Below are 26530 nucleotides of genomic sequence, written 5' to 3' on the forward strand. Positions count from 1 at the left end.
CACACAACATCAAACTACACACTGCAGGTATGATGCAGCGTTTGCATTACAGCCAGCATGCCAGCGTAGTTCCCATATGGTTTCAAGGTGGGCTAAACCATATGGACCCCATGTCAGCAATGTCAGCGGCATCCACTTCAGTCCCAACTGCGATGCCCATGCAGGCTATAAGTAGCTTCTACCTGGCCCTTAGGTGGGCCCCAACTAGCCATGTTTATGTGGGACCAAGGCGGGTCCTAACTGGGTTTGCCCATGCAGGCTTTAACTGGGTTCTACCTGGGCCCTAGGTGTACCCTAACCAACCACAGTGCAGTGCCCATCGCTCCAATTGTTGTGACGTCAGGGCTCTCAATACTGCACATTGGTGGACGAGGAGGGGCCGCAGGGCGACCGCACACATCGCTGAACCAATGGTAGCCCACGGATGTTTCCTCTGTGGATTTACAATCTGCCCCTCTATGCCACATATCATCCGCACTACAGGGTCTTCACTGACCGAGCCACGGCCCCACTGACCCTCATGACGCTACGCCACTTAAACGTGCGGCAGCATGCGCTGGGTTGCCAGGTTTGCACAGCCTGCGCCAGAAACAAGCAACCACCTTCATGAAAAAAAAAAAAACACCGAAATGGTCCGCAATGTTCCAGGGGTGTCCCCGCGCGTCCCAACACTCCACAGGGGGTCAGTGGACCATCAGGGGGTCCGCGGACCCCCTGTGGACCCCCTGAAACATAACAAATATTATTTCTTCAAATTTTTTCCTTTTTCAAAATTTTTTTTCCACAGTTTCACTCCGGCGATTTGGGTCCCCCAATATACACACGGCTGGGCCCCGTGCGCGGCTGGGGTTGAGGGGGGCGTAGCCCCCCGAAACTCTAGTGGCTAATAAAGGAATCTGAATCTGAATCTGAATCTGCTCCCTTTTGTCTCAAATACTAAGGATTTTCTGCTCTCCTGTGGATGGAGATAACTGAATCCCGGTGGAATGGAATCAAGAAGTATAGATCTAGGAATCAAGGGTCTGGGTTACGGTCACTCATGATTCATAAGATTATTCACAGAGAGGTCCCTAAAAATATCATTTTCTCTGGTCAGGGACGCACACAACATTTTTAATAGATCTAGTATTAGCAAAGGTTGCCTGTATAAATTCAGGACTCTGTTGGTATCGGGATATTTTACGTACATTGATGCCACCCAATGGAACAGCCTGGATACTGCAATCAAACTGACTTCAAACTTGAGAACTTAGTCATTAGTCCTGGCTATTGGCATTGGCTATTGGAAAAAGTTCCAGTTTGATGTAGGCAGTAGACTCTAAATTTGAGTAAGGGTTATTTTGTTTTTATTTATTTGATACGTGATGCCTTTTATTATGACAAGTTATGACAGGTTTTATGTATTGTAGGCCGACCTGAATCTGAATGGGACATTCTGCATAATGAGTACTTTTACTTTTGGTCCTTTAAGTACATTTTGATGACAATACTTTTGTGTGTACTTGTCATGTTATGTTGAAGACCACAATGGAAACTAGTCCAAGACTTGATTGTGTTTTATCCTTAAATGTTTTAACCATTACGCTTGTTTGTATGGTTATTATTTATAATAAATCAAATAAAAATCCAGTTTATTTCGGTTTGTAAATTGATGTTGTCACTGTCCAATAGTTGCAAGGTTGTGAATGTTAAGGTTACTGCTGTTTGTTATCTAACCTTTGATTAGTCCAAGCACCATCCATGTTAATGCAGTCAATGTATTTAGTGACCCAACAGAGATCATAGTCAGACATTTCTGTTTCAGGTTGAATTAGATTACTCATAACACATTTGCTTTGGGTTTAATGTTATTTTAATTTTCAGAAATTACTTCTTTCAGGTTTGTTTGAAAATGTAAACATGGGTTTATTCAGCACCTACATGGATATGGAATTCACCTATTGACAATGTCAAATGTTCCCAAACTTTTCAGACCACGAAAAAGTTGCCTATGTAATATTTGACAATTTGGTATTAAAAACGTCTAAAAGTCATACAATTGTCACTTTAGAAATGTGCAAACACCCTGTATACACTGTGTGTTGGTTTGTTTATGTGCAAACACCCTGTATACACTGTGTGTTGGTTTGTTTACTGTTGAGTGAGAAAACAATGTTACACATTAAGCTAATCATCTGGGGACCCCTCTTGGGGTCCTGACCCCCAGTTTGGAAACCACTGGACAATGTGGTCCCCATGTATGAAAATGTAAACGTGGGTTTATTCAGCACCTACATGGATATGGAATTCACCTCTGTTGACAGTGTGGTCCCCATGTAACATAGTCCAATATACCTGTACATTATTACAATACTAATTCTTAGCTGTCAATACACAGTAATATAATACATTAAATCAACCATACAGTACATACCTTCACTGTCTGTCTTCATCTCACTCACACACACACAGATCATGACCATACCACAATCAACCAATAATAGTTCAGTTATTGCCTTTTTACAGAAAAAAGGGAAATCCTTCAATTAGGCCCTAATGATCAACAAGTACATCTTGAAGTAAACAAGGCGTTCTGGTATAAGGCTGATTTAGGAAACAACTAGATTAAAATAGTCTAAGGAAAACAAATAGCATTTGAAAATAGCATGGGAATTCACAATAAATCTAAATGTTCTTATGATTTTGTTCACACCTGTAAAGCCATTTGTCAAACACATCAGATTTAAACAGCATTTTTAAGCAACATGACACAAGATCAAAGATTATATATTTCCTTCATGTAGTTTTTGAGCTAAATTGTTTTGTCTGGAGAACATCTCCATCTGTAAATTGCTACAGTTCAAGTCACACACAGTAAAATCCTCAGTGTCAATTTAGCCATTTGTAACTCTGGGAGTGTACATATGCAATCCTCAAGGGTATATTTGATTTCATTTTTACACTCACAGACTTAAAGTAACACTCTTTACTGTGTACACACTCCATTCTTAACTGTCCTTCTATGACCTTCAAAAAGCATCCGTGCTCAATATTCCTACTTAAATAAAAGATGTTTTTGTTTATTTGCAATGCAAATACTATCTGACCCATCTGACAATACAACATACCAATTCACAATCACCTCCTCTGTTGTCAAACACAAATTCTAATGGTTTTTAATGACTCGAATCTCTTAAATCCTTGCACTGCAAACCTTCCATTACAGCAATGATCATGTGGTCTTTAGTAAGCAAAAAACAAACATGAATGAAATCTCCTAGAGGACACTGTTCCAGTATGAGCAGTGGAATCTCACTGCACTGTAAAATCCCAGAGTGTACAGTACAAATAGAACCAAAATCAGGTGTTGAAGCTGGGCGGTAAGGTACAGTGTATAACATACTGTGCTTCTGTTTGGTGGCATCTTATTTGTTCTTCATACCGTTGACATGGCCAGCACCTTTAGATTCCAGGATCTGCAGAATGAACACAGCTTTTGATCTTTTTATCCCCCATAAATAAAACACACTAATACCATGAAGAGTTTTCATATTTGATCCCATAGTGAGTGGATGGATCCATAGACTAAAGCCTGAGTTATACTTAGTTGAGCGCCGGTGTCACACACCAAAAATAGCAGATCTACAAGCTAAAAATAAAAGAGCATTCATCTATTTAATCAGATATACCGGCCATAACACAAAACCGGCCCTGTACCATCTTTTCTACTCACTACTGGAGTTTTTCAGATGGGACAAAGTTGGACTCGCCACATTCGCATTTTATGCTTTATTTCAGATAGTCAGTGTAGAGATGTGGGAAACCAAGGGCAGAGATAGAGTAGAGACATGCGAGACAGGGGTCAGATTTGAACCCGGGTCCTCGTGCTTACCAGTAGCATAATGGTCTGTGCACTGAACTGGCTGAGCCACCAGGCACCTTGAGCTGCTAATATTGCTGTCCAAGAACAGTTATAACTGTAACTAACAGACAAACAGCTACTTGGAGTGACAGTTGTCACAATTTTGCTGTGTGATATCCACACAATGCTTGGTTTGTAAAGCCTACGAGACTAGTTGCAACTGCAACCACTTGCAACTACTTGCAACCATTATCCCAAAATTGCACAAGTCTGCAACTGGTCAGTCCAGACCGCTGCAATTTCTTGCAACTGGTTGCGAGTTGCCTCGGCTTAACATACAGTGCATGCTGTGCATGTCCTTTTCTCACGGGAAGCGACACAATGCCTGTGTTCTCATTTATCTGCCCGTTTGGTACTCTGCCTATCAGATTGCCCGCGCCCCCCTACCCCAATGCGCGTCTCTCATTGAAAATGAATAACTAGGTGTGCACTGCACAGTTGGTTTCCATGTGAAAAGGCATTAGCTCTGCTTTCATTGTCTCACCTTAAAGTTGCCACTGAGACCAACGATGCTCTGCATGTTGTAACTGTAGTAACCCAAAATGTACTGCCCTCCCCGGAGAGGAATCCGATCTTTGTCCACCGAAATCTGCAGGTGTAAACACATTAATATCTCACGCACATACTGTAATATATGCAGAAACAGGTACATACTAATACATACATATATATAATACAACTGATGCAGTAAACACTTCAGTAGCACTTTAATTCAACAAATATAAATATATATATATATATATATATATATATATATATATATATATATATACAAATTAAATAAAATGATATGCTACATTTCCAAACAGCCTGAGTCATTAGTTCTTACCTCTATGAGTTGATTAATCTCAGGCAGATCCTGTGTCACCCACACAAAGGCCTCATAGCTTGACGCACTCTTAAAGCCTACCTGAAGACCCACACAATCACATCATGTACTGTTAAAATCACTGTCATAGAGTATACCTTTGTGTTTCTCATCCAGTTTGTATTGTTGCTATATAGCCCCCCCCCTTTTTTCTTCTGCTATTTGTTTGCACAGTTTAAATATAAAATAAGACAAAAGACTATGTAAGGTAAGTTAAGGTAAGGTAAGGTAAGATCAGTGGTGGGAATAACCATGTACATTTTACTCAAGTGCTGTGCTGTATTCTGATTCTAAATTTTGCAATACTTTCAATACTATTACTCCACTACATCTCAGAAGCAGATATTGTACTTTTTATTCCACTACAATTATTTTAAAACTTAAGTTACTAGTTACTTTGCAGATTTTAATAATCAATACAAACCCCCTATTCTTCTACACTATCTGTAGATCTGCTATTTTCAAAAAGATGTCTCCCAACAAATTTGTTTTGAGTACTTTTAGTTTTGGTACTTTAAGCACATGTTGATGTGCTTTAACTCAAGCAAAAGTTTGAATTGAGAACTTTTACTTGTAACAGAGTATTTCCACATTGTGGTATTGCTACTTTAACTTTAACTAACGTGAGTACTTCTTCCACCACTGGGTAAGATAAGTGGTGTGCATAGAGCTGTGTGTGCTTCTGACTGAGGCTATGGGGCATCACCTTGTAGAGGCCAATCCAGTCCCATGTGGAATACATAAAGTCCTCCTGAATGGTGTAGCTAAGGGCTGCGTTCTCGTCGGCACTCCACACGCCTTCGGGAGACACGTCCACGGGTTGCATGTCAGAGCATTTCTTCAGCTGTGGACAGTTAGAAACAGGGAGAAACATCAGGAACACACTGATGTGCATGTGTATTGTAATATAATTAATATACTGTGAATGCATAAGTCCAAGTTTAAGTTGATCATCATGAAGCAAGCAGTTCACATCTTCCCCTAACCAACACCACCCTTCCAGCATGCAAGGTAATAGCTGCCCAACCACCTTGCCACTCAATATTTAGTTAGACATGTGACATGACCCAAACAATACCCTGCCCTCTCTTTGGTAGAGCACAATGGTCTGATTCAAACATTTACAGTTCTTTAACATAATAGCCTGATCAAAGACCTTTTAAGCGGATTCCATCATTTGCAGTTCTTTGATATACAGCTTAAAGGGATAGTTCACCCCCCAAACATTTTTTTTCTCCAATCGATTAGTCACCCAATGGAGACTTTAATTCATGGATTTTATTTTTTTTGTCGTATTCGTAAGCCAATAATTTGATGACCGGCAGCGGCGGAGCCTCCTTTGTGTCTCCTACCGGAACCGATGCCGATACTGGTCCGATGGTCATCAAATTATTGACTTGCGACAAAAACTAAAAAATATCCATGAATCTCCATGGGGTGACTAATCGATGAAAAAAACATTTTTTTGGGGGTGAACTATCCCTTTAATCAAAGGGTTCTCAGTTGATTCAATCAGGTTGATTGAAGCAACTGAGATAGACAGATAGCAGGATACAGAAGTAACAATGCCCTAAAACTAAACTTGAGTATGAAAGTGCAAAGCAAATGGAATAATATATATTACTATTTCACATTGTCCATTATAGTATGTATGTATTTGTAAATTGTATAATGTACTTATATAATAATAATATTACTAATACTAACAAATAATCAGAAAGGAAAGAATATGTAAAGAAATAATTTGATAAATGATATGACATCATAAACAAATGTGTCAAATGTGTATATGTTGTTGTTTTGTTTTGATTAAATAATTTAATCAAATCTGTTTCAGCCTTTTATCAGATCTACTGTATTTGTTTTTCAAATGTAACTTCTTTGTTTTACTTACCTCCAGGCTGAAGGTTGCTAGGACAGGCTTGTGGTCACTAACTCCATAGCTGGGGTCACAAGTATAGCTGTCCTGCATGACTTGGATTGCACTTGGATCTTCCTGTCCGTCATCAGTGCAGGTCGATGCACTCCCATCGTCGTCCTCTGTTGTTCTGGGTTTGATTCTCCAGAGGATACGATCCGTCCAGGCTGGCTTCCTCTTCTTACCACTGACAAATCAGGGACAAAGAAAACAGTACTGCATATTGTGTGTGTGTGTGTGTGTGTGTGTGTGTGTGTGTGTGTGTGTGTGTGTGTGTGTGTGTGTGTGTGTGTGTGTGTGTGTGTGTGTGTTATTTTAGTTAGTTACATGTACATGTATGTAAGTGAATGTGAAATCAATTGTGAGAGTATTTTCAGTGCATCACACATGCACTGAAAATACTCTCACAATTGGTAACACGAATGAACAAATTAAATGTATGTTCATCGTCACATTCATGCACACATGCATACATTACCCACACACACACCCACATATCTGCTTACATGGACACTCGCATGTGCACACGCAGACAGATGCATGCAGAACTGTAGAGCATGTGCTATGTAGAGAAGATGTACTGTAAATGAGAAACACTTGATGCATGCACAAATAGACAAATAGCAGCTTACATGTGCTTACCATTCACAGACAATGCAGGCACTGCATACACACACTCACTATGTGAAAGGATGCACGCATGCATTGCGCAGGAACACAGTTAGTATTTAGCAGCACTAGTGAAGTGCCAATTTAACCTGTGGATACATGACCTGCTGTGTCTGATATTTGCTGTCTAACATCTCTCCGATCTAGTTGTGACTGTAATTGCATGAGATATTGTGATTTTAGCTTCTGGGATAGCTAATCAATTTCTAAGTTGGCAAGTACAATATATGGTAGGAGATTGTCATTGCGCCCCTCCTATTTTCTGTCAATTTAGTCAAATACCAATTCCTCCATATACAGTAGCCCGTCACTGCCAAACCACTACTGTTTGGTCTTGGGGAGGGTTTTGACAACCACGTCTCATCCGAGACACACAACATGGTCAAACATTTCTTTTCACTCGACAGTGAGGAGATTCGCCAGGACAACCGCCCTGACCAACCTGCAGGAGTTGCTAGTGCGGCGACAAATGAATGGCCTCCACGGCTGCCTTCCAACCCACAAACTAAAAAATGCCTTCTAGGCTTTCCCAGTCTTAATGGGTTAAGGCAAATGATGTAATGTTTGGGTATGGGAAAGGGAGGTGGCGCATGCAGCACACACAGAAAAAGTACATCGTACGTAAAACCCAACCACGTCTTCGGGGTGCTGTGGGGATTTAAAAAGGAAAAAGGCCACAGATTAAGTCTATATAATACTGTATGTTGAAGGAATGAAAACATTAGATATCTAATGGCCTCTGTGTCCAAACATGAGTAAATTAATATGTGTAATTGTGTACAGTTTGTGAATGAAAGTGTAGAAATGGTGTCAAGTGGTGAAGTTGCACTATAATGCACAGACTGGCTGCATGTGGGTATGTCAACTAGTGTGGTCTACGCCAAATAGAAATATTGAACTTTAGAAATACTTAAATACTTAAATACAAAAAGCGATGTACAAATGTGCTTCACAAGAACAATATTGGTGTGAAGAAGAGTTTCACACGCACAAAAAAAAAACTTGACATGCATGCCATTCATACTCTTGCAGTTTCACTTTCAATTAGCAGCATATTTTAAGCTGTGATTGATTAGTCTATTTTGAGAGGAAATACCCTACATACAGTACATACATGTACTACTGTATGTACTCTAAAAATCTGCTGTACATAAATACAGACAAACACTGTTCTAGATAGCTTGGCCATTAGCCATGCCGTAAAAATATTAATATAAAAATGTTTTCCTTTTCCTAGTTAGTTACAGTATATCTGATTGTAAACATTACCTGCTATCATAGGTGTCAGAGTGGCGGTCAAACTTATAGGTGGGCTTAAACCTCAGTGGCCCCTCTTCAAACTCTTGGAGGAAAGGTTCCTTTTTCTTCATCATAAGCAGCTGCAGGAACACCGAGTGAATTCATAAGTCAGCATGTACACATGCAGTCGTGTTTGTGTGTATGTGTGTATTTGTTTTACTCTCCACAAACAGGATTAGGGTTAGAGTGCAAGTGTGTGTTCCCGTCTATTACCTGGTCTTTGCTCCAGAGCAGATGGAAGCGCTCACTGTTGATAGATGAACGGAGGAAGTGCAAGCCATAGTCCTCAATACGGAAGTTCAGGTCACCAAACCAGAAAACAGCCCTGGGGGAAAATACCTCATTAACGTACTGCAAGTAGAGTGTATTAGCAATGCCTGTGTGTGTTTCAAGATTAAGCATTTTGATTGGCTGAGAGATATTCTAATATTCTCCTGATAACAGCACTCAGACCGCATCTGACAGCATCACTCTTATCGTCTTATTCACCTTATCATACCGTTGACCAGCATCACTTTGATACTGTGCCAAAATGAACGACTTTGATGTGTGTGTGTGTGTGTGTGTGTGTGTGTGTGTGTGTGTGTGTGTGTGTGTGTGTGTGTGTGTGTGCGTGCGTGCGTGCGTGCGTGCGTGCGTGCGTGCGTACAGTGTGTGTATTTATGCCTGCATGTATGATGACTGACTTGTGATCCAGAACGCTGGGTGTGTTGTGCATATCAAACTCCTGCGTGTCCAGGATGTACTCAAACTCATCCACTCGGTACAGGGCGTAGTTCATGTGAGCAGCCAGGTGACAGTTCAGGAAACACACCATCTGACCGTAGAAGGAGAAACGCACTGACACGGCTCCTTTATTGCCCTGAGAGAAAGACACAGGCAGAAGAATATTCAACTCTTTCACCACTTGAAACCCAGCATCCCTATTCTGGGGTTGAACATTTGGTGAAAATAGTTGCGACGCATTTGTGAGCTTGTAGATCTGCTATTTTCAGTGAGGAGATTTGGTATAGAGGGGGAAAAGTAGGGGATGTAGTACAGTCAGACAGACAGACAGACAGACAGACAGACAGACAGACAGACACTCACTCACAGGGCAGAACGTTAAGTTCTTGTTTCTGTTTCCTTTGTTGCCCACTAGGTGTCCCTCTTGTTTCATGGCTATTTGCATTGTTTTAGCACATTATAAGTTGCCTTTTGTTCACTTTACCAGCTCACTTTTTGTTTACATTTTGTTTACTCTTCAACCATTGTCTGCATCTTGCATCCCTGTCTACCTGGATCCTCATTCTCTGCCTTTTATGAATGAATATTTAACCATGTAATCACTTTCTGAGCAAGACCTGGCCAAATGGCAGTATTTAAAAAAGCAGAATATACAAGACACAGAAGACAAGAACATAAAAAGGCAAATGATTGGGATGTGTGTAGCTTGGAGGGTAGGGGGGTTGCTGGGGATAAAATGTCACATTCATGAAATAAATACAACTCTACTATACAGTAAACAGTCAAAATCTAATCCTTTAGCATGGCTATAACTTGAGTTTGCGTAATAAAAGCCAGCAGTTTCATAATTTTAAGCTCATTCCAGGCATTCCAAAACTCTGGGTAATGAGGCATGTAATTATTCCTGTGAACTGCCTGCCCCGATACAAAACACAACATGAAAGTGAATGAAATCAGCCCACACAATATAAAGTGCAGTGACAATGTGGCTACTAGTACTGGGACAAACAGGAGTACACTACTGAAGAAAAAACTCTACATACCATCTCATATAATTTTAACAAGACAAACTGTATACTGTAATTAAGCAAATGTAATTTCTGTTACATTACGAACGATACAAAAACAAGAAAGAAAAATTAAGTGCTGAGAATTGATAAGTTAATTGATAAGAACAAATTAAGTTTTGGTTTGGTGTGACAGTGGTGACCCTAATTTATTTAGAGTGTATTTCTAAATCTCGTCTTTGTCACGGTTGACACGACTTGTTGCATCACTGACAGTTCACTATGAAGTGATTGCACTTTGTCAGAGCTATTGCACACTTCACTAAACAAATACAATAGGGTCTTTCATAGGCGCTTTAATCTCTGTGAGTGTCTAATCCAGAGCAGAATTCCCAGTGTTGGTTGTAATGTTCATTGTGCCGGTCTATAATAGCATTATTTATTCCCATACCGACAAAAGATATATCACCCATTTTTCAACATACATAAAATGATATAGATACAGTATGTCTCTCTCCGTCTCTTACCCAGTAACCAAAGATGCCAGTGCGGGTGTAGGTGGTCTTGATGTCTCTGATGAAGGGAAGGTGGACATGCTTGGCAAACAGCAACAACAGCAGACCCTGCATCCTCACAGACGTCACCTACAGAGAAACAGAGATAAGACAACCAGCCACTCCGACAGATAGATAAATAGACCGATAGGCTGATAAACATGAAGTACTGTATAACAAGGAGGGTTTTCCAGACTCACATACCCCATATACCTCTCTCTCTCACCTTGACATATCCCCTGGGTCCCAGAGTGTTCATAAAGAGAACACTCCATGAGTCCTCCGCCAGCAGGTCAGAGATGAACCTCAAAGGTCTAGCATTGACTTCCTGCAGACTTACGGATGCACACACACACACACACACACACACACACACACACACACACACACACACACACACACACACACACACACACACACACACACACACACACACACACACACACACACACACACACACACACACACACACACACACACACACACACACACACACACACACACACACCAGCTATTAATGAGATGAAGGGATAGATGACAGATTTATCTTTTACCACAAAAAAAAATAATGAATGAAAATACATTTTGGTTTATACATTTATCTTAACTGAATCAAATTGCCAATCTGCCTGTCATTCATCCACCACTCCACTCCTCTTATCTCTGGACATTGGCTGCTCAACCAGTTGTCCACTTAATCTATTTATTTTTTCAACAGGGACAATGCATATTAATCAACATTCATTAACTAATGAGCCAATTGACATCCAATCCACTGTGTCTTGAGTCATGATTTGTGTGCGTCTACCCTACCCTTACTGTCTCTCTGCGCTGTTCTGTGTAAGTAAAACAGAGATGACACCTCAAGGTGTTCAAATCCATTCACACATTCATAGCCACTGGTTAGCCTCTCACCCAATGGCATAGAGGTCTGTGGGGGGCTGGACGTCCAGCTGCAGCAGGGAGGTTACATCTAGAGGAGGCTCCGCTGTCGCCACGTTCCATGTTACCATCTGCAACCTGGTATGACAGAGAGACAGGCAGAATAGGTACACTGTGGGAATCTATCGTCACTGTCGGGCGGAAAATGTGTTCCAATGGACCACAATGCGTCGCCGCATCATGAAGTGTGTGTTTGGTATGCAGCAGTTAAAGGATTGGTTGAAATACTGTAGTGAGAGAGAGCAGGGTATCGATATTCCTTCTTGTATTTTCCTCAGTTTTAAATAAATTTGAATTAGTCTATGGATGCTTTTAAAACGTTTTTAGATGCTCCCTGATGTCTTTTAGATCTACAGCATGGTGAGCATTGTGATTCAGTAAAGTCCCAGTTCTCACCTTGTTAGATCCGGTAAATGATAAGAGGTTAGGATTCAAATTATTGCTTCACAATGCATATGAGACAGTATGAGTGATAGTGTGCACCTGTATGGTTAGTGATGTGTGTGTATATGTATAACAGGTCAACCTGAATGTGTCCTCGGGACGCATGCGTCCACAGAGATCGAAAGCCTCGTCCAGCGTACGGGACACTTCCTCGCCGGCTTCGTCATCAGAGCTCAGGTCCTCCACGCAGGTCAACAGTTGAGCCAGTTGGTGGCGCAGGTGAATCTTGGACCTGGAGCCCTGAGACACCGAGCTGCTCTGGCTTTCCGAACGCACACGAGGGCCGTCTTCTAGCGCGCAAGACATTATAACCTTTGGTTCTTGCGTTTGTATCCAGTAATTCTCCTCCTCAAAATTATTGTCTGTGACCCGGGAGTGTATCGGTCGCGAGAAATAATAAATAAAGATTGCTTATCCAAATCTCCCTGTATGTGTTTCAAGCAGCTCCACTTTTAGATTTAGAGTCGGCCAGGATAAGAAGCTACAAAGCCGAGGGTAGGGTCCTCCTGACATCTGTCCTGGTACAGTCCATTCCCTATGCGCTCCGCTAGACCCCGTCCGCTATCGTCCGTGGGGAGACCACAAGTGACAGAGTGAGAGGGACAGAGCAGTGACGCTTGACTTAGGAATGTGGAGCAGAATGAAACAGATTTGGTCTGTAATCGCAGGCAGGGGAGAAGCACGTGGACATACCTGCGCATGTGTGTGTGTGTGTGGTCACAGAGTGTAGTAAAGGGCATGGCTGACCCTCCTCCACTCCCATCATTGAGAGTATTGTTACAGGACTTGGGTAACTCTCTGGGGGCCTAAGAGGCTTAAAGGCTGCAGCTCTCTCTAAGCGCGCTGAGCAATACATGCAACCATGCAATTACAGTTGTGCATTAATTAGGGGAGCCAAAGTACACAATTGTGTTCTTTTGGGCTGAATCCATTCTCTGATCCATCCATATACAGTAGGTGAAAGATTATTTATGCAAACTGGGCATAGAGGGGAGGGGAGGAGAGCATATGGCCTGGTGAGCTCTGACATTATAGACACAGACCTTGGTACAATCAGTCTCTGTTTCGTCACAGTGAGTGTTATAGGAACAAACGTTTGGATAATTTTCAATTAACCCAAGAAGCTGATCCGTATTAAACAGGTGAGATTACATAGCCGATTTGGAAACACTCCCATGAGCAATCATCAACCCAAACACTTAGTTATCCCATCATAAACACATCCATTTTGAGTATACAAATATGCTGTAGGTGAAAGGAACAAAGAACAACATTCAACATCTTTAAAAAATAGCAGATCTACAAGTTCACAACGCATTGCACCAAAATGCACTGTGAGCTTGTAGATCGGATATTTTTAAAATAATCTCCCACAAAATTTGGAAGGCAATTTTAGCCTGAAAAAAATCTGAATGACACAATTTTGACACATTTGTGTGATTTTTTAAATCGGTAAGAGTAGTACCAAAAAGTGTGTTTTGAAGAAAATTCTAAATGTTAGGCGGAAATGTTGCATTATAAATCCAAGGAATCCAAGATAAAAAGGTTGTACCATCTACGGTTCAAGAGACATTATGTAAATCGGTCTGATATCATGAGGCTGATTTGAAAAAATGTCCTACTGGCAGACAGTGTGCACAGAAAGTTGGACACTGCCTGGCCCAGTGGGTTCCGAGAATAGATGCACACAGATGGACACACAGATACACAAACAGGGGCAAAAACTAAATCTCAAGACTCCCGGCCTTGCGGTCTGGCGGAGAAAATTAATATTTATCAACGATAATTTTGTCCCGAAATGATTCCTCAAAATTGCTTATCATCTCAGCCCTATCTTGAATTATTAATAGGAGAACATGCATGAAAAAACATTAAGATAGGAAGTTATGTCGAGAGAGAGAGAGAGAGTGAACATGCCCTTTGCAAAGTAAAAGCTGTATTCTGCTAATCCCAAGTGAGCCAATTGCTTCATTTCATGCTTGTGTATGTAACTGTCACATGCAGACTCTTATGGAACAGTATTTTGTAAGCAGCAATACATTTGGTGTGAACTGTGAACAGTTAAGTGGATAAATGCAGGTTCACTTGGTTGGTGCGTAAAAGGGGGGAATGGGGAGGGGCCACACAATGTAATGTTCTTCTGCAAAGCAGACCACCTCTTATCAATACAGCTCAATTCAGCTCTAAGCCACTTATACTGGTTAGGTCCCTGCAATGAGGTCCCAGACATCCACGTACTCCTTCACCTTTGGGAACTTTACTTATACCCCCCCCCCCTCTCTCCATTTCAGCTGGTTTGTTTCATGATATTGTCAATAATGTCTTTGTATTTTTCTGAGGATTTAAAAAATGATAAAAAAGTTAAACATTGGTCTTACCTGTACTTGGCTCTCCCATCGTTTCTATACCTTGCAGTACTCATAGTATCCTCTGTTGACACACACACACACACACACACACACACACACACACACACACACACACACACACACACACACACACACACACACTTCGTAATTCACCAGGAGTGAGATACAACGTAGGCCTAATATCTACTCCTACTCAACACCAAAGTCCCATCTCCATGATGAATGCCAGAGGCAGCACAGACCAGAGCATGAAAACCAGACTAACTGGGTCCTGACAGGGACTGACTGAAAGCCATCTCTGAAATGACTTTGTAATCTGAGATGCTGGACCATGATTAGACCTGCAGATCTAATCATGGTCCAACATCTGTAGGCTTTATCCTAGATCAAAATAGCACCCACATGTCAAATGGAACACAACATGAAAAATGGACAATTCTTTATTTACCAAACTTACTCAGATTTGAGTAGGGAGAGGAAGATCATAACACAATGACACTTTAACGGGAGTAATTGACTAAACAGAGGGCTCTGACAGAGTTGGGTGTGTTCTGGTGAACTAACATCACCCTGTCATAGACTGAAACTGATCTGCTTGATGTGTGCATGTTTTTAAAGTTGCAGATGATGTGATTCTCTTTAAATGTTCTGTAGTATGTGTCATTACTCATTACAGCCCTGTGTGTCTGTTTAATTTAGTGTGTGTGTAACACTGTGTAGCCTACTACTAAATACACACAAGTGATGAATAGGCTCAGTCTGCATTTGCCTAACCCATGCTGGTACACAAATAATCCAAAGTAGGCTATTAAAACACCACTCTATTTAAATATGTTTTGTCTATTTCTTTACTTTTAATACTTTACTTTAGCAGTGATAGCGAGCTATAGAGTCTGATCCACTCTTGTGACATGATTGAGGCTCAAACATTGTGACGATTCACCAAGCTCCTCCACAGTGAGTTGGACTCAACATATACTGTACTGTATAAGTACTTTTACTTCTACTCCACTACATCTCAGAGGCAAATGTTGTACTTTTATTCCACTACAATTATTGGACAACTTTAGCTACTAGTTGTATATCTGCTATTTTCAAAAGATTTGTATACATTTTATACATTTGAAAACTTGTGAAGACTGAGACATTCTGCATAATGAGTACTTTTACGTTTGGCACTCAAAGTACATTTTGATACCAATACTTTTGTACTTTTACTCAAGTACATTTTTTATTCCGGTCCGGACCGTATTGATACTTTTACTTAAGTAAAAAATGTGATTACTTTTTTTCCCACCACTGCTGTTTACATACCTTGTGTGGTGGGTCTCCCTCGGCAGGTGCAGACAGGCGATAGATCTCCGCTGCAGGGAGTCGAGAATGAGTTACTTTTCCTGTAATGTGACTCTCGTCCCGTTGTATCAGGCTGTTTATTATTTAGCTCTTTTACTCTGCTCTCCTTGGAACAGCTCCGGGACTGAGCTACACCATCGGATCAACTTCAAGCTATTATTATCCTTGGCTCGGTAACAACGACCGAGAGAAAACGCATTATCAAAACCATGAATAGACATGTTGTTTACGCTGCTGTTATCGCATATCACCGTGACGCACAGTATTTGGGTCTAAAGCCTGCTTTGGAGGCTGTAATCCTTCACTTTCTTAACGGAAGCTCTATGGAATGCATAAGATGCGGTATATAGGCCTATTATTGTTGTGATTTGATGTAATGTCACTTTACCCTTTCTGCCACAAGGTGTCCCAGGCGAGCTATGGGACAGAGATGTACTCACATTCTTTACTCAAGTAAAAGTATCAATAATAGCCTACTGCAATGTAGAAATACTCTTTTACAAGTACAAGTCCGGAATTCACAATTTACTTGAGCAAAAGTACAAAAGTATTGGTATCAAAATGTACTTAAAATGCCAAGAGTAGAAAGTACTCATTATGCAGAATATCCCCATGTTACGACCCGGCCTAGGGGTCACCAGGTGCAACATAAAAATGGACTCCCTCCTACCCAGTTCCCAAATATAGACAGCCAACACCAGTTTAAAAATCCAAAATACACCGTTTTATTTTCCAAGTTACAAAAACATGGATAAGTTACCTCAGGGTGGGTACCTGAACATAAAAGCCTACTCAAAACAAAACCCTGTTCTTACCTTCACCAAAACAAAGCACAGATATCTTACCTCACATAAACTAAAGAAACATCTGATCAAACAAAGAACACAAAAGAAAGGACACCCACCCCTACCTTACCAAGACTACCATGTTAACATTGAAACTTCTAAAATACTGGCCAGGCTAAAACACTTAAAAACACCAGACAGGGGTGTTTGGGGAACTGGTATGGAGGACGACATAAGAGAGACTGAGACAGGCAGCTTTACAGGTGAGCCAATCATCAGTAGGGTCCACCTGGTAGCCAACCACTCACATTCAGACACCACTCATTCACGTCAGCTGGTAATCAATCAGTCACTCATTCACACACACCAATGAGGGAAACAAAAAGATATACACAGGGCAACACAGAAAAAATACATAATATGACCCTATAGGGTCATAACACCCCATTTCACAAGTTTTCAAATGTATAAACATTTATAAAAAAATATTTTGAAAATAGCAGATCTACAAGCTCACTTGCGAGTAAATGTATATACTGTAGGGCTGAAGTGGTTAATGTATGTTTTGTAATAATAATAATCACTATTGTATATGTGTATATATATATATATATATATATATATATATATATATATATATATATATATATATATATATATATATATGTATGTATGTATGTATGTATGTGTGTGTGTATATATATATATATATATATATATATATATGTATGTATGTATGTATGTATGTATGTATGTATGTATGTATGTATGTATATATATGTATGTATGTATGTATATATATGTATGTATGTATGTATGTATATATATGTATATGTATGTATACATACATATAGCTGTGTGCGTGTGTGTGCGTCTGTGTGCGCGTGCGTGCGTGCATGTTTACATTCCCTCTTGATGTTCTGAATTAAATTTCTGCATTGGACTGAAGAAAAAAAGAAATACAAATAGAACAGTATATAGTTGCTTTACTTATTTTTATTCATTTCTTTACTTCTCCAATGTACAGTAGTGTTATTGGAAGATAAGATGACAAAAAGGCACAAATTCACAATAAAAGAAAGAAAAAAAAGGAGACGGTCAACAGGAGTGAGACAGAGAGAAAAGGGTTTAAAAACAGCTTGTGGTTCTGGAATCATTTGGTTTCATATTCCGATTATAAATCGAGGAATCTAACAATGAGATTGTCTCTTTTAAACCATATATCTCTCACTAGGAATCAAAATGGACCTATTTTAGTATATCTCTTAACAATCATATTCCTTTTCTTTTTTACATACTTTAAGCACAAACCCTCAAATACCAGACAAAAGGTGCACCCCCAAAGTACCCCCCCCACCCCACCCCATTGCCTAATGAAACCAGAGGACAAAACAAAACACAGCAAACCAAGGTTCATTTCATGGTCAACAACTATCAGCTAACTACACTGACCAAGGGCTGCTGCCATGTTCGTGTTCAACGAGAGAAGTGTGTGGTACGGAGACCAACAACGAGGTACAACAACATTCAGAGAACAAAAATATATTTATACACTGTCCTGCCAAGGAGAGGTGGCAGGGAAGGAAGAAAGCGAGAGAGAGGCAGAAGAGAGAGATTTAGGGGATCTTTCCTCGTCTTTCAATATAGTGTTATTCATTATACTCCTTCACGCTGAGCAGGGGATGTTTAAAACCTTAAAATCTACAAGCCCGCGCAAACTCATCCTTTTGCTGTTTTCTGTCTGACTGGCCAAGTCTGAACAGAACATTGTGCATTTCACCGAACACACACACACACACACACACACACACACACACACACACACACACACACACACACACAAATAAATACAAGACAGACACTGCTTTGCTGGAACATATCGTAGCCCTAAAATGGCCACCAAAATTACCTCTATAAAAATATAGAGTAATGCCCTGTTGTCCACAGAAACGCAAAGCTTTCAATATTTCTCAATATCCCTCCTTATAGGATGAAATGTTACCTACACAGCAACTAGCCAAGCCTTCTAGTCGGCACTCCTTACCCCACCGATAGCAAGCTATTGAATGTGGACACTACAGTGTAATGTCTTAAGTTACAGCTACAGGAGCGGAGCTTTGAGTATGGGAGAGTGTGCTGTTGTTTTGGCAGGACAGTCTGACTTATATATATATTTATATATATGTGTGTTCATCTACATTAATTTATATACTATTTACAATATCGATACATACAGTACATCCACGAATTTCCATGTTTCATTTGGGAGCCCATGTCATCACAGACACTAAGAGTGAGAGAAGATTGATGGACGCACAGAGAGAGAGGGGGGAGAGAGAGAGACAGAGAGAGAGAGAGAGAGAGAGAGAGAGAGAGAGAGAGAGAGAGAGAGAGAGAGAGGTATGACAAAAGGGCATGGCTTGAGGGCTAAAATATTGTTTAAAGAGAAAGCAACAGAAAATTCTTCACAGTAATGAGTAATGACATATAAACAGAATCCTTTCATTTATGTGCAGAAGGTTTAGAGAGAGTCATTCTCATCTGTGTGAGCTACAGCAATCGATCGAAAGTATAACTCACAGTTATACAATATGTGCAGCAGCTACAGTCACTAATCAGCAGTTTCCCCCCACATGCTACATCAGACTTGTGGTGAGTTTACATTAGTAAAGTTGAGAGACAGAACAATTGTACAGGTATAGCACTCAATACTTTTAAAGACATTTTCTTTTCTTTTTTTAAATCATGACAAGTCTGTTTTTCATCCAATATATGATTCAGCTGCCCTAAATTCAGACTGGAGCTCGGCACTCTTCCCCTTCAAATGAATCTGTTGCTTGCTCTTTAAAGTCATCAAACTACTGAGAAAGGTCTCGGAGGAGAAGTAAGGAATGAACGGAACAAAGGATATTCAACAGCATTTAAGCTCTGCTTCTCATCGTTCCCTTCCCACCTGACCTGGCGAGCATCAGAACACTTCACAGACACGCCACATCACGCGCATGTACACTCATGCATAATAGATACACACCACACACTATTACAAGAGTCAGTCTTCAATCTCCAACAGGAGAAACATCGCCCAGTCCGACCAAAGTCCCCAAAAAATATCAGCAGTTTATGAACAATTAGTCTCCGCCAATTAATCTTCTTCCAAAACCCCCCAGTTTGAGCTCCTTTGTTGACTACAAATGTTGTGGTGTTGGAAACAACAGTGGCCAACAACAATAACAGAGACGGAAAGAGTCATGGAAGTTATTGCTATCACTGGATAATACTGCTTATCCATTAGGAGTGAGAAAATGGCAGAAGGGGGCAAGAGCCATTAAGGTGCATTTAACCACATTAACTCTGACGTGCCTATTTTGGACATTTTCAAAAACATTTAAATGTTCACAAATCCTCATTTTTTCCCAAACATTTTCAAACATTTTTCTTATTTTGAAAATAGGGCATAAGTGGTTAAAATACTACTTGGATACTACACTGTTAGACATGGGGGGAGGAGGACTCTGGCAACCAGGGAGGTCAGGTAATGTAATATTTCTTGCAGAAAAAAAAGAAATTAAAATCACATTACTTCAGGGATGTGATATCACAGATGGGTTGATATTTGGGGAAAAAAGTGTCCCATATTGATTAATTTAATTAATGTGCGTATCTATAGAACCCTCTATAAGGAAAGATGTAACAAAACAGACTGGACATGGATGATATAACTAGCTACCAGGAGGAAACAAAGGACAAGACTGGGTGGAAAAGCTGTCAGTCTAAAGCCAGGGCTAGCTGTATTGTACACTGTATTGTGTGTGTGTGTGTGTGTGTGTGTGTGTGTGTGTGTGTGTGTGTGTGTGTGTGTGTGTGTGTGTGTGTGTGTGTGTGTGTGTGTGTGTGTGTGTGTGTGTGTGTGTGTGTGTGTGTGTGTGTGTGTGTGTGTGTGTGTGTGTGTGTGTGTGTGTGTATATTATGTGATATGTTTTAGACCAGCTTTTCCATTACACACCATTCAAACAATCAATCAATCAATCAATCAATCAATCGTTCCAGACAAATTGAGGAGGAGGAATATGAAAATAGAAATGATGTAGGTGAAATATGATAGGAAACTGATGCCACTAACACACACATTAAAGACGTTCTGTATGTACATTGTACACACACACACACACACACACACACACACACACACACACACACACACACACACACACACACACACACACACACACACACACACATGCACACACATGCACACACACATGCACGCGCACACACGCACACAAACCCAACACGCTAGTGAAGAAGAAATTCAGGGAATGTCATAATACATCACATATTGGGAAAGAATAACCCGGCTGGTAGGTTAGTAGCACAGTAGTCTCTCCAGCCAGACTGTTGGCTCACACAATGTTCAAATCCTTTCGCCTAAACAGTCTGCCCAACGGAAGCGCTGGAAAGGATTTTGGAGTAAAGCTGTTTCGTCTTTACAGTCGGGTAAATCTTTCATACTGTAAATCAAATTAGTCGAAGCATGTATATTGCTGCTTAGCAGAAATGGAAATTCTAAAATATATTTTAAAGGTATTTTAAAATATAATTATAACAACAACACGGAAATGACGAACAGATGACAGCTTCGGTTCTCGGCTTTCAAGAGGCGTAGTTACACTCTATGCAGCGTTCAGAGATTGTGAAATAGTCGACTGGCTTGAGAGAGTAGTAGCACATCCAAAAACAAAACTTGCTTGTGAGTCAACGATGAGCTCAACTCAACCTTGAAAGTACAGCTTTTATGTGTGTTTGCCGAGTTGTATTTCTGATCTGAGTGAACAACAGGAAATGACCCCCAGAGCGAGAATGATAGGAATGGAAGAAAGGAGCCATAAGTGCTTTTTCAAAATCATGATAAAGGAAAATACTAACGGAATAGTATGTAATAAAAAAAAACACAAACTTACAGAAGAAAAACAAATAATAAAAGAAAACCTGTTTATATACCTCAATACATTTACTCCCTGCATATATATATATATATACACAGTATATATATATATATATATATATATATATATATATACAGGGAGTAAATGTATTGAGGTATATACACTATGTAGCTTAGAAATGGTTTACAGAGAAACAGAGAGGGACAGAGAGAGAGAGAGAGAGAGAGAGAGAGAGAGAGAGGACCGACTGACATCTGAAAGGTTTTGGATTGTTGCTACTGGAGACTTCAGAGCAGCATGCAGAGAGGAACAGACTATGCAGGATAAAAAGGCAGTGCTGTTTTCTTTCTTCTTTCGGGTAGGGAGAGCAGGAACTGATCTGAGGACACGGTCGGAGTTGGACATGGAGAGTAGTATGGGTCTAGTTCCCTGAAAAATGAACACATTGTACCTAGAAGGGCTTTTTTGAGTCGGGGGAGGCAGGGGGAGTTTGGGAGGTGAGGCTGGGATGTTGGACCAGGTTGACCGATGTCAGCTGGAGTAGGAAATGGAAGTCAATCCGCTGGTGTCTGGGTTCACTGGTCTGATCTAGTGTTTAGGAGAGAGAGGGGGAGAGAGAGAGAGAGAGAGAGAGGGGTGAGAGAGAATGGGGATATTTACATTCATTACACACATACACAGTTTTTCACTGAAAAATACTTATGATAGTAGTAAGATAAATGTTATTCTTGTTCTACCACCTTTGTCATTTATTATTTAACTTGTCCTTGTGATGGTACATTTTACATGGGCCGTTTTAAAAGATGCCTACTGTATGTGACCGTCTTGCGGAGCATACTGCAAGTATGCCATCAGGAACTGTAATAAGAATTACCCTATGGTAACACATGCAAGTCCGTAATAAAAATAATATTAAGATTGAAGAGATTGACATGTGTGGTTCTCTCAGCTTGGAACTGTGGCTGCTTTAGAGAAGTTATCTTTTAGGATGAACAACCAGTTGGATAAATATTTTTGGATAAATAATTTAAGTGGAATGTTTACCTTAGTCATATTGTAGGCCCTTGATGTTGTCTATGGTCAGGTAATGCCCTTTTGATTGTTCACTGTTATTTTTACATACATATGATATGCTATATGATGCTGCATTATTGGTTGTGAAAAATACGTTTTTCTTTTGGGGGCGGGGGGTTCTTTTCTCAATCCTTATTTTCTTTCTTTTTCCTTTTTTTCCCTTTATATACATTTTTTATATATTTTGTGCTCTCATAATATACATGTATATTTGTATACTATTGTTGTTTAATTGTCTTACTGATTTTCTTTGAATATTAATTTTCTTACATGTTTATTTGTATATTTGTTTTATTATTTGTTCTGTTAAAAGTAAAAACTCAAATAAAGTTTTGATGATAAAAAAAGATTGAAGAGATTGAGAGTAAAGATAAACATATTGAATTCACTGTTGTGATGCTTTCAACCATTCAGGCCATATTGGCTGGAGGGTGTGCATTATTTTCAGAAAACCACATGGATGAAGTCTCATCACCGTTCTAAATGAATATGTATAATAAAAGTTGTTTCAACCTTTTTGGGGAACACAAAACCCATGGGTTGATATTGTTCTAAAAGAGGTGACTCACTATAGTGAGGAAATTGACTCAGCTGGGACTCGTTTATAGGTCGTTACCAGAGCTTCTCCCACTTGCTGGAGTAGGAAGGTAGGCTAACTTTTATTCCAAGATTGATGAAGAGATACTGCCGAATCTAGAACATATTGCCCAAAAATACGAATAAACTCTACTTCTAATTTAAACCACTTCCAAATACCTATTTTGGGCATTACAGGCAACAATTTCCCCCCAGACACGGTCAATGCAGATGGCTGTCCACCATAGAGCCTGGTTCTGCCTGATGTTCGCAACAATGCTTGCTCTGGGTGGGGGTGGCAATGTGTCTGTCTTGAGACAACTTGTGATTTGGCACTAATTGAGCTGAATTGAATTTTCTAAAATCTTTAAAAGAAAACAAAAAACAACAACACAATTCTACATTTTCAAAGAATTTGAAAATAGCTAAAATAACGGATCTACAGGACAAGCTCAGAACATGTCACGCGTTGGACTGAGCTTAGGACTGCTATTTCCACTATTTCTTGAACAAAGTATACAGTACAAGACATAAGTGGTTAATTGTGGCTATGGTATAAGCAGGATAATCAATGCTGTGTCATCATCATTAATATTAAATAGATTTTCTCCTACCTGATGGGCAGCAGCGTTCATAGTCCAACACACTCAGTCCTCTAGAGCCACCATCCCTTTCACTGGGTCCTTAACTCTCATCTAACACACAAACACACACACACACGCACACGCACGCACACACACACACACACACACACACACACACACACACACACACACACACACACACACACACACACACACACACACACACACACACACACACGCACACACATATATTTACTCAAAGAAATAATGTGTCAGGGTTACTGACACACATATTTTAATCAAGTTTGCTTTGCTTTGTTACTCCCGCTTTCATTGCAGTGGTGAAAGAAAAACTCATTTTTTTTACTTAAGTGAAAGTAACAATATTACCATGCAGAAACACTGTGTTACAAGTAAAAGTCCAGCAATCAAAATAGTATTGGCATCAAAATATACTTAAAGTACAAAAAGTAGAATGTCCTGTTTCACAAGTTATCATAATGTCTAAAATGTATTAACCCATCGCATGCCAATCGCGTAGATCTACGCAAACCTAAATAACAGCGCAGCGTGCCAGTCGCGTAGCTCTACGCGAAGTAGTCTTTTTTTTTTTCTCTCTCGCAGTGACACATTTCATTGTAGCACACCCGGAAACGGAAATGAATGTCAATCGAAGATTTTCGTTCCCATCCGCCGCCGCTCTAAAGCTTCCGCTAAATCGCCATTATCTCGGTGTTGTTTTTCTCCGCGCTGAACGCTGTTAAAAACATTTTTTGGAAACTGCGACTACTGCAAAATGTCGCCGATTGAAAATTTCTTCTCTGGGACACTCACACAGCTACCCTGTGTGTCTACAAACAGTTGAACGCGCGATCATAAGGTATTTAGAGAGGTCTGTGGCGAGGTGAAAAAAACAAAAAAACAACAATAAACCGCTGGCAGTGGTGAGTACATTATGATATTAAACTGGCATGGAATGTGTTAAAAATCTTTTGAAAATAGCAGATCTACAAGCTCACAATGTGTCACGGCTATTTTCAAATAGCCAAAGTTTAAATAGGGCTGAAGTGGTAAATGTATGTTTTGTAATAATAATCTAAATCTACAAAGTAACTAGTAACTAAAGTTTTCAAATAATTGTGGTGGAGTAAAAAGTACAATATTTGCCTTTGAGATGTAGTGGAGTAGAAGTACAGTAAAAGTATTGAAATTTGGACATATTCTAGTAGTAAAAGTACCTCACAATTGTACTAAAGTACAGTTACTTTCCACCAGTTTCATTGTAAAATGACACATTGACTATGTGCCAGGAGGATTGAATGAAACCAGATCTCCAGAAGTTTTCTTCCAGTCATTGTGTTGTTGTTCTGTTGCTCACCTCATCTAGCTCCTTGCGTGTATCCTCCTCCATGCGACGAATATCCTCCATGTTCAGTTCGATCCATCTGTCGATCCAACAGAAGAGCTGACGGTGGAAGTTAGTGAACAAGCGCTTCTCTTGCTGAAAGAAGAAAAATAAGAGAAACCAATTAGCTCAGACTGACTCAGTGAGTCAACACTACCGTAGAATTAAATACAAGACAAAACAATATAGAGATAAAAATAGAAACAGAATAAGTGTTAAACAATAAATATAACAAATATGTCTATAAAATTAACACAACATTGAAATAGTACAGTCTATGCTCTTTACTGTATAGACCAGGGATCCACAAGTCCCACCAACCCAGACTGATGCTAGCTCTTAATTCTATTGGGTATTACTGGTATTGCAGTCCCAGACTGCCCCAGGTCTACATTAGACTGTGATTATATGACTAAGAAACCCATTAAAGGTCCCCGGGACCAGACATGAGAGACACTGAAATAGAGCATCAGGGAATTATTCCACCATGCAATACCATGTTGGACCACTAGAGGCCACCACATGCCAATGTGCAGCATCGTGCAGAGCAGTACTTTTCCACTCTCAGTTGACACCCTGAGCTGACAGCACCTCAGGTACAAGACACACTAAGACACTGTGTCACTGTCGTTATTATGGGTCATAAACATGTTGCTCAATAAGTCCCAGTGAGAAAACCAACTGAGACACAGAGGCGGAACTGCTAGTGATATCGTGACTATTAATATGCTGTCCAACACGATGAGGGGTACGATGAGGTGAATATCAATGAGGTGTACAATAATGAGGTGTACAATATGAAATTGAAGTTGTCTCTGTTATCTCACTGGCTCTTTAGCCTTTATCTGATCTTCTAATATCACAGGAAGTCAGGGCCATGTTTCTGATCTTGAACTTATTAAGAATAGTTGCATGTACAGTGAGCTTGTTTCCGCTAAATGGCTGTCGGGTAGAAACCATTTCTTTCATGAATTAATGCCCTTCATACTTCTTCATATGACAGTGTCATGCAAAAGTAGGGAAAATAGCTGATTGACAAGCTCACAAAGCATTGTGATGCAATGCATTGTGAGCTTGCCCAAAATAGGGACACCAGGTTCAAAGTGGTTTAGT

General features: G+C 40.1%; 2 protein-coding genes across 2 annotated transcripts in view; both read right to left on the reverse strand.

Annotated features, from left to right (window-relative positions):
- Positions 1-1929: 1929 nt before the first annotated feature.
- Positions 1930-16118, reverse strand: inpp5kb (inositol polyphosphate-5-phosphatase Kb). The gene is made up of 14 exons (XM_084073613.1): positions 16012-16118; positions 14707-14758; positions 11858-11962; positions 11169-11277; positions 10916-11032; positions 9342-9517; positions 8869-8980; positions 8626-8735; positions 7978-8004; positions 6664-6874; positions 5476-5613; positions 4731-4811; positions 4386-4490; positions 1930-3455 (listed from the first exon to the last, which is right to left on the reverse strand). Exons 2-14 carry the CDS (start codon positions 14748-14750, stop codon positions 3405-3407), a joined length of 1386 nt encoding a protein of 461 aa, XP_083929739.1. The 5' UTR covers positions 14751-14758; positions 16012-16118; the 3' UTR covers positions 1930-3404.
- Positions 16119-22274: 6156 nt separating this feature from the next.
- pitpnab (phosphatidylinositol transfer protein, alpha b) overlaps positions 22275-26530 on the reverse strand; it is a 30370-nt gene continuing 26114 nt past the window's right edge. The window contains exons 10-12 of the mRNA XM_084074613.1: positions 25391-25513; positions 24043-24123; positions 22275-22366 (exon numbers count right to left, since the gene is read on the reverse strand). Of these exons, the coding sequence (XP_083930739.1) occupies positions 24076-24123; positions 25391-25513 (171 nt within the window). The 3' untranslated portion in view covers positions 22275-22366; positions 24043-24075. The remainder of the gene's footprint in view (positions 22367-24042; positions 24124-25390; positions 25514-26530) is intronic.

This window comes from Gymnoscopelus microlampas, assembly GCF_963454915.1.
Source record: "Gymnoscopelus microlampas genome assembly, chromosome: 12".
Lineage (NCBI taxonomy): Eukaryota > Metazoa > Chordata > Actinopteri > Myctophiformes > Myctophidae > Gymnoscopelus > Gymnoscopelus microlampas.

What these genes read in the sequence shown, in the direction of transcription:
- inpp5kb (XM_084073613.1), bottom strand. Translation starts at nt 14,750, where the DNA reads ATGAGTACTGCAAGGTATAGAAACGATGGGAGAGCCAAGTACAG. An exon ending in CCCAGCGTTCTGGATCACAA is followed by an intron (nt 8,981 to 9,341) that starts GTCAGTCATCAT and finishes ATTTTCCCCCAG; the next exon opens with GGCTGTTTTCTGGTTTGGTG. An exon ending in AGATTAATCAACTCATAGAG is followed by an intron (nt 4,491 to 4,730) that starts GTAAGAACTAAT and finishes TTACACCTGCAG; the next exon opens with ATTTCGGTGGACAAAGATCG.